The sequence below is a fragment of the Rhopalosiphum padi genome, chromosome 2 (assembly GCF_020882245.1).
Source record: "Rhopalosiphum padi isolate XX-2018 chromosome 2, ASM2088224v1, whole genome shotgun sequence".
NCBI classification, from domain to species: Eukaryota; Metazoa; Arthropoda; class Insecta; order Hemiptera; family Aphididae; genus Rhopalosiphum; species Rhopalosiphum padi.
The window spans coordinates 13,589,359-13,607,765 of record NC_083598.1 but is presented as its reverse complement, the minus strand read 5'-3'; the positions used below and the strand labels follow the sequence as shown (position 1 = coordinate 13,607,765).

General features: G+C 24.5%; 1 protein-coding gene across 2 annotated transcripts; it reads left to right on the top strand.

The window, feature by feature from the left end:
• The first annotated feature begins 8,796 nt into the window (after nucleotides 1-8,796).
• LOC132923211 (uncharacterized) lies at nucleotides 8,797-14,493 on the top strand. Of its 2 annotated transcripts, XM_060987067.1 has the most exons (8): nucleotides 8,797-8,891; nucleotides 10,619-10,707; nucleotides 11,245-12,019; nucleotides 12,285-12,427; nucleotides 12,493-12,621; nucleotides 12,677-12,768; nucleotides 13,695-13,825; nucleotides 14,340-14,493. In XM_060987067.1, the coding sequence occupies exons 1-8, from the start codon at nucleotides 8,875-8,877 to the stop codon at nucleotides 14,356-14,358; spliced, it is 1,395 nt and encodes a 464-aa protein (XP_060843050.1). In that variant the 5' UTR covers nucleotides 8,797-8,874; the 3' UTR covers nucleotides 14,359-14,493. The 2 variants fall into 2 exon arrangements, with proteins under 2 accessions (XP_060843050.1, XP_060843049.1); XM_060987066.1 differs by lacking the exon at nucleotides 8,797-8,891 and having other exon boundaries at nucleotides 10,149-10,707.
• The last annotated feature ends 3,914 nt before the right edge of the window (nucleotides 14,494-18,407 follow it).

The window sequence follows — 18,407 nt, the reverse complement described above, 5'->3', positions numbered from 1 at the left end:
GTTAAATAAAATTCACTGCCCTAGTTCGACAATATTGATTCACACATAAACATAACTATAACTAATCTAATCATTCTATGTCATTTCGTTCAAAATATTAAATTAAGGTTACTATTTGAATGTTAATATTAATTTATATGTATTGCATACAGTGAAAATAACATACTTTTTTTTGAATATTTGGATAAATATATTATTTTATGTTGGCCATTTTTTTTGGCAAAATGGATACCTAAATGTTAAAAACACGATTATTTTAAATGTATTGTTGACAAATTATATAGAATAATTATTCCAATTTATTCTTATTATTTTTTATGTAGTTTGTAAAAATTAATAATACATATAATTTATATAAGTCTTATTTTACATTTAATTTTATCTATAATGTTACGAGCATGTCTAAACTTTGAAGTCAGCATTTTCCATAAGAGCACTTTGAGGGGAGCTTAGATGAGCTTAGCAAGCAAATCCAGTTCTGAAACTAACACCCTCATAATTTATGCCATTTATTATGGATAATTATAGTTGTTATTATGTGAGTATATTAATAAATGAATAGGAAGTGTAAAGGGTAATGTTGCTCATTGTATCAACCGTGATCATACAAGGTTAAATTTATAGGCCTGTAGCGCTCCCAGTTGTTTCATTTTATTTAATAACCAAATATTTACCACTAATATCTGCATTCAACTTCCAATTTGTAATATTACTTTCTTAAACTTGTGTTACACTTAAATTGTTTGCTAATTGTTTTCTGTAAAAATAAATAAATTATCAATAACGTATTCACATTAATTATTATAATTTACTTATTTTGTTAAATTATAAAAAATAATATTAACAATATACCTATCTTTACTCAAATATTATAACTCATAAATAATATTTTCTTTCTAAAATAATCCATGTACTACAAAACTAGATATATTTTCGATTTTAATAGTTATTAGTTTTTAAAAGATTAATTAAAACTTTTATAACTTTTTTTTTCGACGAAATGTATGAACTTGTGCCATTCTCATACTCGATAAACTACAGTACCAATTATAAAAACTCGTTATAATCGTTGAAAGATTATGAATAGATTAAAAGTTTCGAAGTATTATCGAATTTTATATCTTACTAACGAGTAGGTACTACTAAAAGCCCATCATAAATAATAAATAAATATACCTTATTCAACTTCTGAGAAACCCAAAAATGTTGTTATACGATAATGGATGATGATAACATACTGATATTATCATAATATTGTGTACCCTAAATTATATAATTTAATTTTAATATACATCGTCAAAAAATTTAAATTATTCACTTTAATAATTCCATTTTTTTTTTCTAAACAAACATACATGTCATTACTATCCGTTCTACATTCCTGCAATATGTACTGCAAACTGCAAACAAGCTTCTTCAAGGTTGATGCGAAATGCCATTATAGAATGTTATTTCTCTTCTTTATCGCATTATGCCATTATGTATACTTATTTCTGGTAAAAAGTTCATCCACTATGATTATTAATATTTCAAAAGTACCTATGTTATTATTATAATGTAACATTCAGAGGGATATCTATGAATTTTAAATGAGAGCCAATGTTATCTTAAACATATATCTAAACATACATTTCAATAAATTAAGAGCTTACTTAAGCCAAACTTAAGAAATATCCATTCAATTGATAGATAAAAATTAAAATGGAGGGTACCTAATATAATCCTTAACCTTTTTTTCCCGTTCAAAAAACAACCAATGGGTGGGAACTATTAACCACAATACTGCCATCCAAACCCTTCTCCTCCTGGACACGGTAGTATCGTCATCATGTGCTATCAGCTCATATTTTTAATAGAATTAAAATAAATAAATTAAATAATTCATTATCATCATAAATTATGTTTATCAAAATAAATGTATTATTAAATTTTATAGAAAACACAAAGTTAAAAAAACGTTTTGTTTTTATTAATATTTACCATTGTTTAGCGATAACAGACAAATCGATCAATTCTAATTTAATGATATTAAATATTATTTATTTTAGTATATATTTACCGATTAACTGTTCTTTTTTTTTAATATCTATAATATAAAATATTCACGTACTTCACCTGTTACGTTCGATCGAAGTGATATTGTATTAGTATACGCTGCTATTTGTCTATATAATATCCACGACCCCAATAATTTCGTGTCCTATTTAGTTGTCATAAGTATTAAAGTATATAATTTATTATACCATTGACTGCAATAAAAAATAATAACAAATAAAACTAAAACCTAATATATCTATACATTTATTTTTATTGTTCTAGTATAGTAGATATCATTCGAACTCAAATTTTATTGTATGCATTTTGCATAATAATTTTCAATAGACATTGGTGACAATTATAATTGACCAACAATCACACTAATAATATACTTATTAGTATTAGTGCTTTAAAAGTTTAAACTAATATAATAGTACTTATACCTATTTAAAATGATAATGTAAGTTCGCATTATCTGTACAGTTTATTTAATATTTATACTATTTAAACTAAATAATTGATTGATTAAAATATCATAAAAACCACAATGAACACGGTTTAGATTTTTAATTTTAATGGATCAGTTGTTTAATTTAATACGTATGCTATTTTCATTTCGAATAGGATTAGCACTGATATCTTTATTATACCTATCAATAATTTAAATTAAAAACTGTCTATTGCTAATATGAATCAAAATTTATATTGCTATTATTATTTATTACTGTACCTACGATCATAGTATACTATATAGGTATTAAAATATGTTTTATGGAAATCATTATAATTACACATTTTGAATTCATATTTGATATTCAACTATAAATATATATCACACTACACTCATAAAAACCAAGCCCGATCGTTATTAATCATATTTTTTTTTCGTACAATGACAATACTAAAATGTATGTACATGAGACACTTTTTATTATTTTTAAAAATAACATACATTTCTTTAATTTGATTATAAACATAGACATGATATAAATCAATAGCATTGTAGCTTATAAGATACATATCATTTAAGTAAAATTGTCATAACTTATTCCACCAAAGACTAATATTACTCAAATTTAAATATAAATAAATACTTTCTTCATCAAACTATATTTATTTGTATGATTTCGTGACGGGAGAACGTTGCAATGAATAAAGAAAAATGAAAATAAGATTGTATATTAGCATAAACACAAATAGTGGCATATTTCGCATATAATATGTTTATTGTCTGAATAATTTATGGGCGAAATAATTCTTAGAAAAAATGTTGTCTATAGGTCAATGTTAAACGTGTTACATTTATCTTCAAAATGATTTTAAAAAAAATCACATAAATAAGTAAATAAATAGAAAACTGTTTAAATCTAAGTGAAACCAAAAAGTAATTATTTACATTAGATACATTAGATATAACTTTAAATTAGTTTACTAATAAGTAAGACACTATATATAGCTATCTAATCTAATCTAATATAGTGAATACAATAATACTGTTTGTAATTTATATCAAAAAATTTTAAATTTTTATAAAAATTTCAATCAGTATTTTTTTTTTAATAAAGTTAAACATTAAATAAGTGTGATGTCAAAATAATAATTATTGTTTCCTGTTGACATTATTTTCATTACTGTGATTATGTGATTATTTTCGGAGAACATAATCTATTTTCATTTTTTTACCGATGTCATTCATCTTAAAACTCCTTTTAGCAATATCAAGTTTCATTTAGTGAATAAAAATAGTTACTAAAATTAGGTGACTGGTTAGCCCAGAATTGTCACTCTGCTATTTTATAATTATAGGTACATATATAGATTTATTAGAAGTAGATTATAGAATAATAAATGTATCGCATTAGTCCCTGTATTGTTTATTTAATTAAAAAATCATAAAAATTTACAGCACTTGTTCATGCATAGCATATTATTGTAATTTTAAAAGCATATTTGATACTTATAACTTTATAACGAATACGATGGAAATGTTATAATACAATATTATCAATACGATTCGTTTAATATCATTTTACCTGTCCGGCTGTTATACTGAGATGCCTAAACGTGCGACGTCTCGCTGTAATGATCTGATTCAATGAAACACCGCGGGCGGCCAAAATTAATCATTTTGAACTCAATAGGTGACGTCTATACATGTCTATTCAATAAGGCCATGTGTCATCTACGCGCCGTACAGAACTTTCATACGGATCTTAACAACAGTGTTGTATATCATAATTTAGTGAAAGTCAAATACACGATTAAGCACTAAATTATATATTTACGAGCACGTTACTGGGCAATTTAAAGGAGTAAGAGAATCTGTGTTTTTTTTTTGCAAGACTCGCTCATCCTGGTGGTCGTTACGCCTCCTCTGATCGCTTGTCTTTTTTTAGCGTATTCAAGTCTGGAGGATTACGATAATTAACATGTTTTTGCTTTTTACAACCAGTAGTTGTACATCAACAAATTTAAGTTGATTTATGCGCACAAACAGAGGTAATAATTAATTTCGTTCTATAGGTGAAAAAAATATTATATTGGATAAATAAGAATGCATTGCAATCATTGCATACAGTAGGTAAATAAATTAATTAAATACAGTTAAATAAGAACTAACTGTATGCATGTGTAATACTTATATTAATAATATTTAAAGTTATTATAAATACTATTTATTATCATTGTGAATACATCAAACAAAATATAATTGGGTAAGTATCTATAATACTTTTAATAAATGAAATAAATTAAGAAATATACACAAATAAATACTTAATATCTTAATTAAAGTTTAATATAATTAAGACTAAAACAAAAAAAATCTTATGATTTAATGTGTAAGGCATATGTTTAAAAATGAATAATAAACTAAATTTTTTTATAAACGCGATAGTTAAATGAATTCTATATTTCCCAAATAATAGTATTTTAATTGATTAATATTATTTTTTCTTAAACTATCATATATTTATTTAACATATTCTATGACTAAAAATATATTATACATTTAAACAAATTTATGAAACATACATCCTACGAATATTTTTACTTAAGTTCTGACGTATTTTATTAACATTAGTTTTATTCTTCCTACACATTACAAAGTATAGTATACCTACCTATATATATTTTTTTATCACTTTTTTGCACCGATTGCCAGTTTTCTAACTCATAATTTAATAACTTAATGTATCCTTTGTAGACAATAAAACATAAAACTATCTTTTCTCACTAATGATTAGATGCAGTGAAACTTAATATAAGATAGATCAATGTAAGTAAGATATTATTATTATTTTTTTCAATCATAAAAAAATATAACTTTTTATGCTTTTAACGAGTTAAACAACTTTTATATATCAAATGGTAAAATGCATTAGAAACAAAACAGTTTGCACTTTCATTACTTATATTTTTTAATATAGAAAATTTTTAAAACTTTCTAACTAATAGGGATTGTAGTGATTACTGATTATACTATTATAATATGTCATTATATATGTTCTTATATCTATATATCTTTATACATACGGACGCTTGTAAATTAGTTCTAATTAGAGATTACCATATTTTATAGTTATAGTAATAATTGTTCAGTGGGTTCATAATATTATTTATACCACACAAATAAATATCAAAGTTCGATAAATAAAATTTTACTATCGGTACATTAGTATTATGAATTTGATGGTAAATTTATTATGTGAATTAATCAATTAAACAATAATGTTTTATTTAATATGACATTATAGCATAAATCAATACTATGCGTTTCAATTTTTAAATACATGTTAATACAATTTTAAACTGAAAAATAAATTAAAGAGATTTAAAATTAATTATAACTGTTCATCGATGTATAATAAATTATACACAATCGATATTTATAGATAATCATATTTTACATTTTGCAAATATATATTGCCCAAGGATATATGTAGAAGGAAAAAAATCAACGTCACAGACTACAGTTAATACAACTTGATACCGTGGGTATATAATTTATATTTACTAATAAGATATTATTAAAAAACTTTATTAGGATCGATTAATAATAATGCGATAGAACCATTTTTTTGTAAATAGTGTATTTAAAAATTATCATTATCATAGTTTAATTGAAAAATTAATAATTTTATGGATGGCACATACTGTATTTATTTAGTAAGAAGTAACTACTAACTAGTAGTTAGTGTTTTAGTATTGATAATTGAATTAATTACTGAGTTTTAATATTAAAACATATTCAAATTACCTGTAATGTAAGTAAATTATTATGCATATCTATCATGATGTATTTTATTTGTCTATGTACTTATACGTTTAAAATATGATCATATTATTGTAAAATATATGTTAAATTAAATTAATATTCAAAAATATTAAAGTAAATTAAATAATTTGTTGAGAATTATTAGTTGATATTATAATACTATAGTTTATTGATATACATACTTATACATGTTTAAGCAATATAAATACGAAGCAAAATCAAATATTTTAAATACTAATTCTGCTGTATTCAAATAATTATGACACTATTGTTTAAAGCGGTAAACGGTACTTGGTCATTTGGCAATAATACGATAAAAATAGAAGTACCGTTCTCTGTCAATCCATCAATACATATTAAAGTTTGCAACCAGTTATTGACTGTTACTAAAATAAACAATTTATACAGGTTTTTAAAGCTGCTTATTATTGTACACCATTAGTACTATTAGTAGGACTGTATAACCACGCTCATTATAATACTGAAACCATTAATTTATATTATTCTACTAAAGCTGCTCTTAATACAAGTCGATTGATGTATACTCTATGGTTACACAAATACATCTATCCAATCAATAAAATACATGAAACAATTAGCGTCATACATTCGTACATGCATATACAGACTTTAAAGCACAAATGCTTTTAGTAAGTACTAAAGCAATTATAATTAAAAAATCTAAAAAAACATTCCGAGAATAACTAATAACATTTTCATCATTTTAAATTACATTTATTTATAGAAGTAGAAATTATTAGTTGTGACGGTGAATCGTTTTGTTATCTATTGTTGTAAAATTCCAAACAGAAGAAAGTGGTTTAACAAGTAACAACAACGATAATATAATGTAATAATGCTACAATATATTTATTTATATTACTTTATGCACAGAGTATTTACATATTTATTTGGAATAAACAAGTTTATCATTTAACGAAAACTTTTATTTGATTTTATGATAAAACCTTGTAAATACCTATATATCTTATTATTATTATGCACATAAAATTCTTTTTACCAGTAATATACCACTAATGCATTATATTTATTACAGAAAGCATGGACAATGTATAGTCGTAAAATAGTTAGACACTTGGCAACATATCTTTACATGAGCAACCACTTATTTCATTACTATAATTATATATAAAATATGAACACACATTTAAGTACAAACTAATAATAAATTCCATAAAATAAAACAAACTAGAATTATTTTTAATTTATACCTTTATTTTTATTTAGACAAAAAAAATATTAGTCTCACATGTTTAAAAGTTCAAACTTAAAATATATAATACATTATTAATGGTACAGGGCTATATAATAAATAAGTAAGAAATAGGACATAAGTAATAATAAACATTTGCTTTTGTACGTTGAATTTAAATATACAATAATTACTCAATTACATATTATTATCCTTATAAATATGTAGCTGAATAAAACTAATTTTTCTAATTTTCCAAAATACTATACCTATATTATGCTTATAAATCACAATACATCATAGATCAAATTTCTACACATGTTATATTTGAAATAAAATAATCTCTTAGAGCCTAATTATATTTTTACTAATATTTAAAATGTATTACTCGTCTTTTAAAATAATACTTAAGAATAAGAATACATTTCTTTTAAACTTCAAACTTAAAAAGAAAACAACAATTTTTTTGCAAATATACATAGGTATCTATTCTGAATTATAAGACGTATACTTTATACTTTTATTTATACAAAATACGAATACAGTATATTATAGTTTACTTAGTTGGCATTATATTATAAAATACATTGTACTTAAATGTATAATTTATGCATTTTTCAGTCAGAAAATTAAAGCATATATCTAATATAAATATCACTCATTATAAATTAGAACACTGCAATATGCCAATATAAGTACCTACATATCTCTAATAATATAATGTAATACTTTCTTTCATAATTATTTATGGATATGGATATACGCGTGTGTTTACTGGTACCTGCTGTATTTTGAGTATTTATCGTGTTTTTTTTATAGAAAATATGCAATAATCATTATTGCATTGTGTTTTTTATGAAATTAAAGTAGCTATGATCAATATTTTTATTTTATTAAAATTATTTTTATCTGATTATATTTTGAATTATAAATAAAGTTACACATGTGGTTAAAAAACGAATGCGAGTTAATTAGATAATTCAATAACATGTTTTATTTGGATTATATATTATACATATAATACCTGTATCTAATATATTTTACGGTCTAATTAAAATCTTATTTTATTTATTTTTTGTACATTTACCTAACCAGAGGCACTATTCTTGAACTCGTTTGACGAGATACAAATTATTGAAAATAAATAATATTTGATTCAAATACTATTAATTTTATCAACCTATAAAATGTATCGATAAAACTTTGATTGATTAAAAAATATTGGTGGGGGAAATTGTAGAAAGAAGAACAGTTCATTATAAACTAACAAGTAGTCTGTGGATAGACATTGTTCGTTATCACGGTAGTTGTTTAAATATTATTTAACCAATCATTCAAGTCTCTCAAAATGGCACATAATACAAGGTAAATAATAGGCAATAAACGCCTACAAACAATAATTACAAAAATAATTTATCAATATATAATATTTATTACATTATTATAATTTATTGTAATTACATAATAATATAAAAACTCTTGACAAGTATTTATAATCGTAATCTTTATTCACTTAAGTAAATGTTTTTATTCGAAAATTAGTAAACAATTATTTAAATAATTGTTTACTATAAATATTTTCTAATAACATACACAATTAACAATTATTATGTAAAATTATGTATTTTATATTTAATCAAATCGCATGATTGAAGCATAAAATATTAAAAATAAAAATAATTTTATTTAGTAAATCAAATACAATATATATATAGTTAAAATAAATAACGTAAAATACAAAGATTTTTAACCCCTATAAGCATAATATTTGACGAAGAATTATATATAATTTAATGTTTATTTTAATTAAAATCGAGAAATGTATAATATATACTTATATTTCAATTTAAATTCAACTTTTAAAATAAAACTAATCATAGTAATAAATCGATAATTTATTTCTTGAATAGTTCATAAAATAGACGTATATAATTTTAAGAATATTACGATAAAAATACTATACAAAGATATTGAAAAAATAATAGTGTAAAGCGTAAAATATAAATAGTTTTGTGAATTGTACTTCTTCTATAGTCAAAAAGATCAATTGAAATTTCAGGTATGTGTTTAGAAGGCCTTGACCTGTAATGTACGATCTTGAATCTTAGTAGGAAATTATTTTGTATTCATCATAGTTTAGGAGTTAATGGACCCAAATATAAAGAGTATTATAATATCTTCGTTTAGACTGTTTAAAAAATAAGAAGATTATTTAAATTCTATTCAGTTACGAAAACTATTAAAACAATTTCTATTTCTCTCCATTTATATATATTACATTATACTTTTTAGGACTACTTTTTTACTCTTAATAAGTTATAGGGAAAGTGATGAACTTACGGATTGAACATTTCGTTTTGTAACATTCGACGTGATTTGACCCGTTGAAAATAATATCATATCAATCATTAATCTATAAATATTTAAATATTTTGTCAAAATATAATTTCACTTAAGTAGGTAGTACCTTCATAATAAATATTTCTTTAGTTCATAATCAAAATATTTATTTAGTATTTATATATAATATAATATAATTGATTATGTATAAATGTATAATAATATGTTACCCATATACTATAAATAATAGTTGATATTTTTGTATTGATTTTTGTCATCATGAACAAACTATGACAATAAAACATTATGATCGAATACTGATTGTCATTCTAGAGGGAAGTTTATCAACATATGAATAGAAAAATGCTAAACAGTGATGCCCTATAATTTATAAATACTTTGTAGGTCAGTTCAGTTTCAGGTCATAGAACTTTACCATACATATATATTGTTCTTCACAATTAAAGTTACGGTACTCCAAGTACGTGTCCGTACGAATTGCACTGTATATCATGAATACTAATGTATGTCAACCAGAGCAGGTGTGTCATAGGCGAATTTATTTATTCTATTTCTTTTGAGACTGCAAGACCCGAGACAAAATAGTGACTCATATAATATATATCCTATATGTTCCGATATCTCACGAAGACGCAAAACTGTGAAACTGCTAAACACTTTGCAGCTGAACGTCTCGCGACTTGTTACTTCCGCATTGAACACACGGGTAGACTTGTTTTTTTCTGTTTTAGGCCCGTCATCGTGATGTTATTCCTGATAACTATTATATGCATCGTGACCTCCTTGCCGGCCTCAATGAACATGCCAATAGTAGACCCAGGTAAGCAGATCATACTAATAAATTATAAGTTGTAATCATTTTTAAATGTTTTCACGTGAAATTGTAATTATTCATATAAACATTTTGAAACCCTAACCTAGCTCAATATGAATTATGAAATATTATTTATAAATCAAAACGTACGAAATAAGTAAAATTTCGATGATTAAACGCCAAACTTTAGTTATGTAAATTATATGTCTGAACTAGAATAACTAATTTATTCTTATGTATTGAAGTATTATAGTAAAAATATTTTTTTTTCATTTAAAAATTACATTTAATAAGTCATATGACTCAAACCGTTTTATAAGAGTAAGTATTATTAAATTTATTTTGAATTCCATATCGCAGTAACGTATCAAAAATAAAGCATTAAAATTTAAATTTAACGGACTGTTACACTAAACATTTTGGTTGAAGTTCTATTTGATATAAAAATCTTTTTACCTTATATAAATAATTTATTGATGTACATAAATTTATAATATTTTTGTCTTTTTATATTGATCATAATTATTGTTATTTTATTTAAAGGGCTGTTTGTAATATCAGGCGTAAAAACTTGCGGGAATACTTCCGGTTATTGTCTTCTGGGTAGTGATTGCACTATGGATGATGATTTTTTACCAGATCCAACTGGTAACTGTGATGGTTTGAAACGCGCATTCACTCCAAGTGCTCCTTTTGCTTGTTGTAAGTTTAACCAAAGATCAATGCAATCAGGGACACCGGTCATAGACACTAGTACCAAAAAGACAACTAATACTGTAACTAAAGATAAATTTGGAAGAAACACACGGGAAAATATCGATGCTTTACAAATGGACAATGCTCAATTGGCAAAACTAAATGAAATTGAGTTAGTAGTTAAAAAAATTGTTGAACAATTAATAAATGAAACCGCAAATAATATCAAAGCCGAAGAAACTATAATCAATAATGAAACAAAAATGGAAGAAAATACGATTAGAAATAGTATAAATGATGAAAAACCAACAATTAATGACATTATTGAAATAAAAGACACTACTGTGGATCCTTCAATAAATACAGAAGAAACATTAGACGAAGTATATTTGAAAAAAGATATACCCCTAGATATAAAAAAAGACAATGAAACAAATACATTGGACACAACTGAATTAGAGACAGAAGAGTCAAACATTGATGATGAATTTAAAGCTGAAAAACGTATTTGTCAAAAATCTTGTAAGAGTGAAATAATTTTTTTGGTTGATAAAAAACCCATGTGTTATGGAACGCTTTTAGATGACATATGGATACTTACTTCTGCTACATGCGCTTCCAGGTAAAGAACTAAAAAAAATAACAAAATATTTTATTATCATGAAAATAAATGCAACGCATTAAAATTTAAAATAATTATCAGCCCAATCAGAAAATTTATTTTTTCAACTTATTGTGTCTATATGCAATTTAAACTAAACATAATTTTACATTGAAAAATAATATTTATAAATGTTTTATTATGCATATAAATAAAATATTAAAATCCAAAATAAGTACATTTATATGACTTACATTTTTTATGTACATTATTATTTTAAATTTAGGTTAAATAAATCAGGTATAAGGAAAGTGACAGTAAGTCGAAAAGATTATTCAGTGGGAGCTACACTAACCATTTCGAATATATTAGTGCACGAGAATTTTAAGTCACCAGTTTCTAAAAATGCACCAGAAAACAATGATTTAGGTAAATAATATTATATTTAAATGTATTCATCAGTATTAATATACATTTGTATGATTTTTTTTTAGCACTAGTTAGTTTAACTGTTCCACTTGAAGGTCAAGAATGTACTCCGTGTTTTAGTCAAAAAAATACTATAACAAATGAAGTATGCAAGACTTTTCAAAATCCCAATTTTAAGAATACAGTGAAATCAAGTTTGTATACATTTAAAAAGAAAAATTCGTGACTATAACGTACATTTAATTTTAGTCGAAAACTGTGAAGGTCGAGTGCAGCTACGGAAGTTGATTAGTAATCCATATATAATACTGCCGTGCCATCACTGGAGAATGCAATACAATGTGAGTCTATGCGCATTTAGCCATACGAGGCGTCCGAATTTTATTTGTTTATTTAAAGAGTACTGAGTAACAATTAACTAATTAAATATACTTCTTATGATCAAAAAAAAATGTTAAAATAATGATTTAATATGTATATATATATAATTGTACATTACAAACCATATAATATATTAATAATATATAGTAATAAATACATAGGTACATAATATTAGTAATAATATAGATGTAGAGAAAGTGACAATAAGTTATACAAAATATTCTAATAGAAAAATATTCATTAAAGCGTATAAATATTAATGAATTATTTAATAAATATTTACAGGATTACGGTGTAAAATAAATTGAAATGAAAGGAAATGATTATTAGTAGTGTATCTAATAAATAGAATATTCAAATTAAGTATATTTTCAATAATAGTCTAATTTTACAAGTTAAAGAATAAATTAAGAGTCAATTAAATCATTTTAAATGTAAAAGATTACCTAACCGTTAATTAGATCTTAAAATAAATAAAAATAAAAATACTCAAACCATATATTTTATTCTTTTATTCTTTTATTTATAATACTAAAGATGAACATTTTTTAATAATGTATAATTTATTATAATTATCAAGATATTTTTATGTTTTGAGTTTTAAAAAATATAAAAATACTAAGTAGTGAATAAATAATGAATTGTAAATATTGGTAAATAGATCAATATACATAGAATACATATATAGAAATATATATATATATATTATTATAGAATAATGATATGCATATATAATGTATAGCACAAATAAAAATAATAGGTATATTATAATACTATAATCGACATCATTGTTTTTAATCATGCATTCAAATAAAAAATACTATATTATTTTTATTTTTACTTCTTATTACATTAGCTAAAATGGAATTGTGTTGGTTTTTTGCAGCAAGAAGGGCGACTGGGAAGCAGTCTGTGGTGTGACGGTAAACTGGCTGGCGTCCAAACTGGCGTTGGCGTAGGGTCGTTGATTTATACACCAGTGAATGAGTACGCCATGTGGATATCCGATAACAAGAGGTAAAAACTTGTAGTTGATTTCCGGGTAGCGAATGAGCTTGGGATGAAAAAATTGTTATACGTATCGTATGTATCAAAATTACACATGTCATATTATAAACACTATAAGCTTGAATCTAAAAAGCACATTAAACTAGATTTTATTAGTTTTATTTTCATATATTCAATAAGTACTATGTATAAGTTATGGGATAAAAATATGATGTTTGATTAGACAAGAATATCATAAGAATAAATAATTTATTTGATATCGCTACAAACAGAATATTTTAGATACATAAACATTTTAATCTTGTAAAATGAAAGTAGTATTATTGCACATTATGTGTAGGTTAGGTGAAAATGCGTTTATTCAAAAATGTATATTTTAAATCTGCATTACATCTGTTCCAAAATATACATTTTTTTATTAATAAATTCATGTATATATTTTGTATATAAATTATGAGCACATATAATATTTAATAGAAATTCAAAACAAAACTTTGATATATTCATACATATACATTTTCAGGATTGAAGAAAGAAGATGAACGAAACTTCGATCGAATGAAGATCTTGTGTATTAAAAGACTGTGCAATTATTAAAATATTAAATTTATTTGATATCTATTTTATGTATCTACTGTGTATTGATAAGTTTTTAAATTATATTTATATTTATTTTATGTAACTTTATAAATTAATTTTAAAACAGTGAACATCCGAAACAAAACAATATATATATATTTAAATCCATTATATGTTGCTGGGGGTTTTCAAAATCATTTTAAATGAATCAAAACGAATAAAAGATTATTTCTATCATAATAAAGGGTTGGATAACAAGTATTATAACCTGTCTACACTTAAGATAACTTATGATTGTTTTTTTTTTTAATAACTATAGTAGGTACATTATATCTGGCCGGTTTATATTATCTGAGATATTTTCGTTTAGTATAACATTAGTTTTATTACCTGACTGGCTGACTAAGAATATAATGGGGTTGGATACAAGGTTACTTACGAAGGGAACAACAAGTGTTCATCAGCCTTATGTCGTTTTAATGATCTTTATATAAAATTATATTTTAGAATATGAAACCACATTTTTTTCTTTGTATAAAACATGACATTAGTAGCTTACAAAAATAATTATTATAGAATTTTCAACCCAAAATAATATTATTGTATTTATCGAAATGTATAATCAAGTTATACTTTCATAGTTCCAAATAAAAAGCTTTTGTACAGCACTGTCAAATGAAAACTATTTTTTACGTTATTACTTTGATAGAATGTTAGGATTGTTCACAATAATTACAATTACAATTGTATCCTTAGAAATAAATTATTTTTATTAAATTATTTGTATTTATAATTTTAATAGAATATTTTTATTTTATTTTAATAATTAATAATAATAATAATAATAATAGTATAAGTAAATTACTTATATAATGGCCTTTTGAAATAAATATTTATGTAATATTTACTTACGTTTTTTATTTTTTTTAAATTCAAGATTACACAAAATCTTGTATACATCCAAAATTATTTAAACTTCTTTATTATTTTCAATTTTAAATTATAACAATAAGATTCATGCCGTTCATAATTTCGTACAAAAATATTTTATGAGTATGAAAATATATCCTTTAAATTTTTAAGTGATAAATATTATATTTAAATCATTTATTTTTTTAAATCATTAAAAATGTACAAATTAATAAGTCCCGTAAATTTAAGCAACGTACCTACCTACCTATTCATAATTTTGAATTAAATATTTAAATATAAAAATGCAATAATGCATATAAATTGTATTTATATTTTTGTCTTTTGAGGAATTTATATTGATTGAATTTTTTTTTTTTATTGTCATGAAAGCTAAGTTTTGTCTTCGGCCAATAGGTGGTTACCATACATTGGTATAAATACAGTTTTGTTACTTATTGGGGTTACTTGCAGGCTGTTCTTGCACAGTTACAACATAAATCTATATTTCAAAACTTTAAGATAAAAATATAGATATATATTTTACAATAATATAAATAATTTTTATTGTAATAAAATTTTAATGGTATTTATATAATAATAACAAATTTATTTATTGAGCTATTGGAAATAGTAAATTAAATATTTTAATTTGCTTATAGAATTTTACTTATATAGCGTTATTTTCATTTTAAGAATTTGGTCTTAATTTTTGTTGAATTAAAATTATATTTTTAAATGTCCTACTATCAATAAATTACTGTACCTACTTATTTTTTATAATCTAAATTAGTCGTTAATCATAAATCAATCTACTAATTTAGTGTATTTTTTTTCATATCCTTTAGGTTATATCAGTGTACTCAGTGCAACATGACAATAAAACTATTTACAGAATGTATTATACAATTGAGTAAACAAAAAAATACAGAATTTAAAGTAAAAGTAATTATGAAAAATATAACAGAATTTAAAACATTTGTTATCAAAAAGGTAAAATCACTAGGTGCGTTAATCCATATTTTCATTTTAATAATTATGAGTTATTTATTTATTATCTATATATCTAACGAATTTTTTGAAAAAAATATGTTTAATTTATTTATATTATACGTTAGTGTTTATTACCTTTTTCTCTCATTCAGTCACTACATTAGACTATGAGAGTAACTCTTTGCACTTGCATACACTCAAACTTCATGTACTTTATACTTGTATTAGTTGTATTGTTATATTTTTAGTATAAAAACAAATACAATTATTTTATTTATTATCATATATTTATTCAAACTTCAAATCATTATGGATTTTTGAATTTCAATCATTTCATCAACATAAATAAGTAAAAATGGTGTGATTGAAGAATATTATACTATTATACTAACTAATTTAACATATATGATATACTAATTGGTAATTATATTATATTGGCATAATTAAAAATAATATTAGTTTGATTAAAGACGGTAGTTATTTTAACTAGTAACTACACACTCGTAATTCATAATATTACATTTTAACTAGAAATATATTGTTTATACTTTATTTTTGATTTTTAGTTAAAGAATATGACTTAATTCTAATTTTATAAACAATTTAATCAAAAAAAAACTATCAGTATTTTAGGATGTTTATAATTATCAATTTATGTATATGTAAAACTCTTTGTTGCCAATGGCCTTAGACACCGGACTTAATTTAAATAAAAAAAAAATAATCAATTTAGTATATATGTATATATATTATATATATACATTTATCTGGTATTTATTTCGTACTAAATTAAGTATTTATCTCATTAATTTAATTGATATATTATAAATGTTAAGTACCTATATGCTTGTTTCTAAATGTTACTCAATGAATTATCTAAGAAAGAAAAAGAAAGTTATATTTGTTTTAATAATGTATATACAATGATAAAATAATAATCGATGTAATATACGTATATGCGTGTAGTATACACAGTAAATATGGAAAGTGAACATGTGTCCTTATGTGTAATGTATGTTAGTCATAACTTCATGAGCATAGCTCATAAGAATAGACCACTCGAATAACTGATCACCCCGTTACTCATCAACAGACTTTAATTTTACAGATATTATTCAGAAATTAACGTTACCGCAATCATTTTCTCATATTTATTTTTCTTTAATACGTGCATTTATAAAGTTAACACCCCCTCTCCCTCCACCATAAAAAATATATCGATAAAACGGTTGAACGGTGAAACTCAAAAACAATAATATACTATATCGTATTATTGCGTTAAGCAAAGTTATTGCATTCGACCGTGTATCGACCACTTAAATGCACCAGTAGATACAATATTAGTAATCACTAATCGGTGATACAAAACGTCACGACAAGACGTGGCCGAAACAGCGCTCGCTCATGACACGTTGATTCGCATTTGTTTTGGCCGTTTCTCAGAAAAACCGCCGGGAACTCTGTGTAACACGATTATCGCCGAGAGCTGCGTAACGCGCGATTATCGTCGAGAGCTCTGAGACACGAATGTCTCCTGTCTATAACCGATGCTACTGCCGCGCAGTTATCTGCAAAGTAATAAACGCCGATGTTGTATATTATAATGTGCTGCATGTCTTGCCGTCAAAACAATCGAAGACGTGTCGGCTTCACGCCACCGCTTTCTATACACGTATAACATAATATTATTATAATAATATCGTATAGGCACACGCATACCTACCTACCGATACATTTGATTATTTTTATTGTTATTCTACTGCAATAATAACAAAATGTCGTATTATTGTAATTATCGTAATAACAACACGTACGGTTCGTTCGGTGTGTGACGTCACCTTCGGCGTCCTTGCCCACGGTCGTCCGGGGGATTCACTTTCTTCCGAACCGGTGCACAGACACAACCGACGGTGGCGGCGACGCGCACACGCCCGGGCGACTCTCTCTACTCCTTCTCGCCGACCGACCGCGCCACCGCCACGCTCCCGTATACCTTATACCTATACCTGTACCGCGCTCGGTCATCGCACGCACTGGAAACCCAACGGACCGACGTGGCGGGCGGGGGCGGGCGGGCGGGCGGCGGCGGCGTTTACTCCCACGATTTTCG

What these genes read in the sequence shown, in the direction of transcription:
- LOC132923211 (XM_060987066.1), top strand. Translation starts at nt 10,497, where the DNA reads ATGTTCCGATATCTCACGAAGACGCAAAACTGTGAAACTGCTAAACAC. An exon ending in CATGCCAATAGTAGACCCAG is followed by an intron (nt 10,708 to 11,244) that starts GTAAGCAGATCA and finishes TTTTATTTAAAG; the next exon opens with GGCTGTTTGTAATATCAGGC. An exon ending in TCTGCTACATGCGCTTCCAG is followed by an intron (nt 12,020 to 12,284) that starts GTAAAGAACTAA and finishes TTTTAAATTTAG; the next exon opens with GTTAAATAAATCAGGTATAA.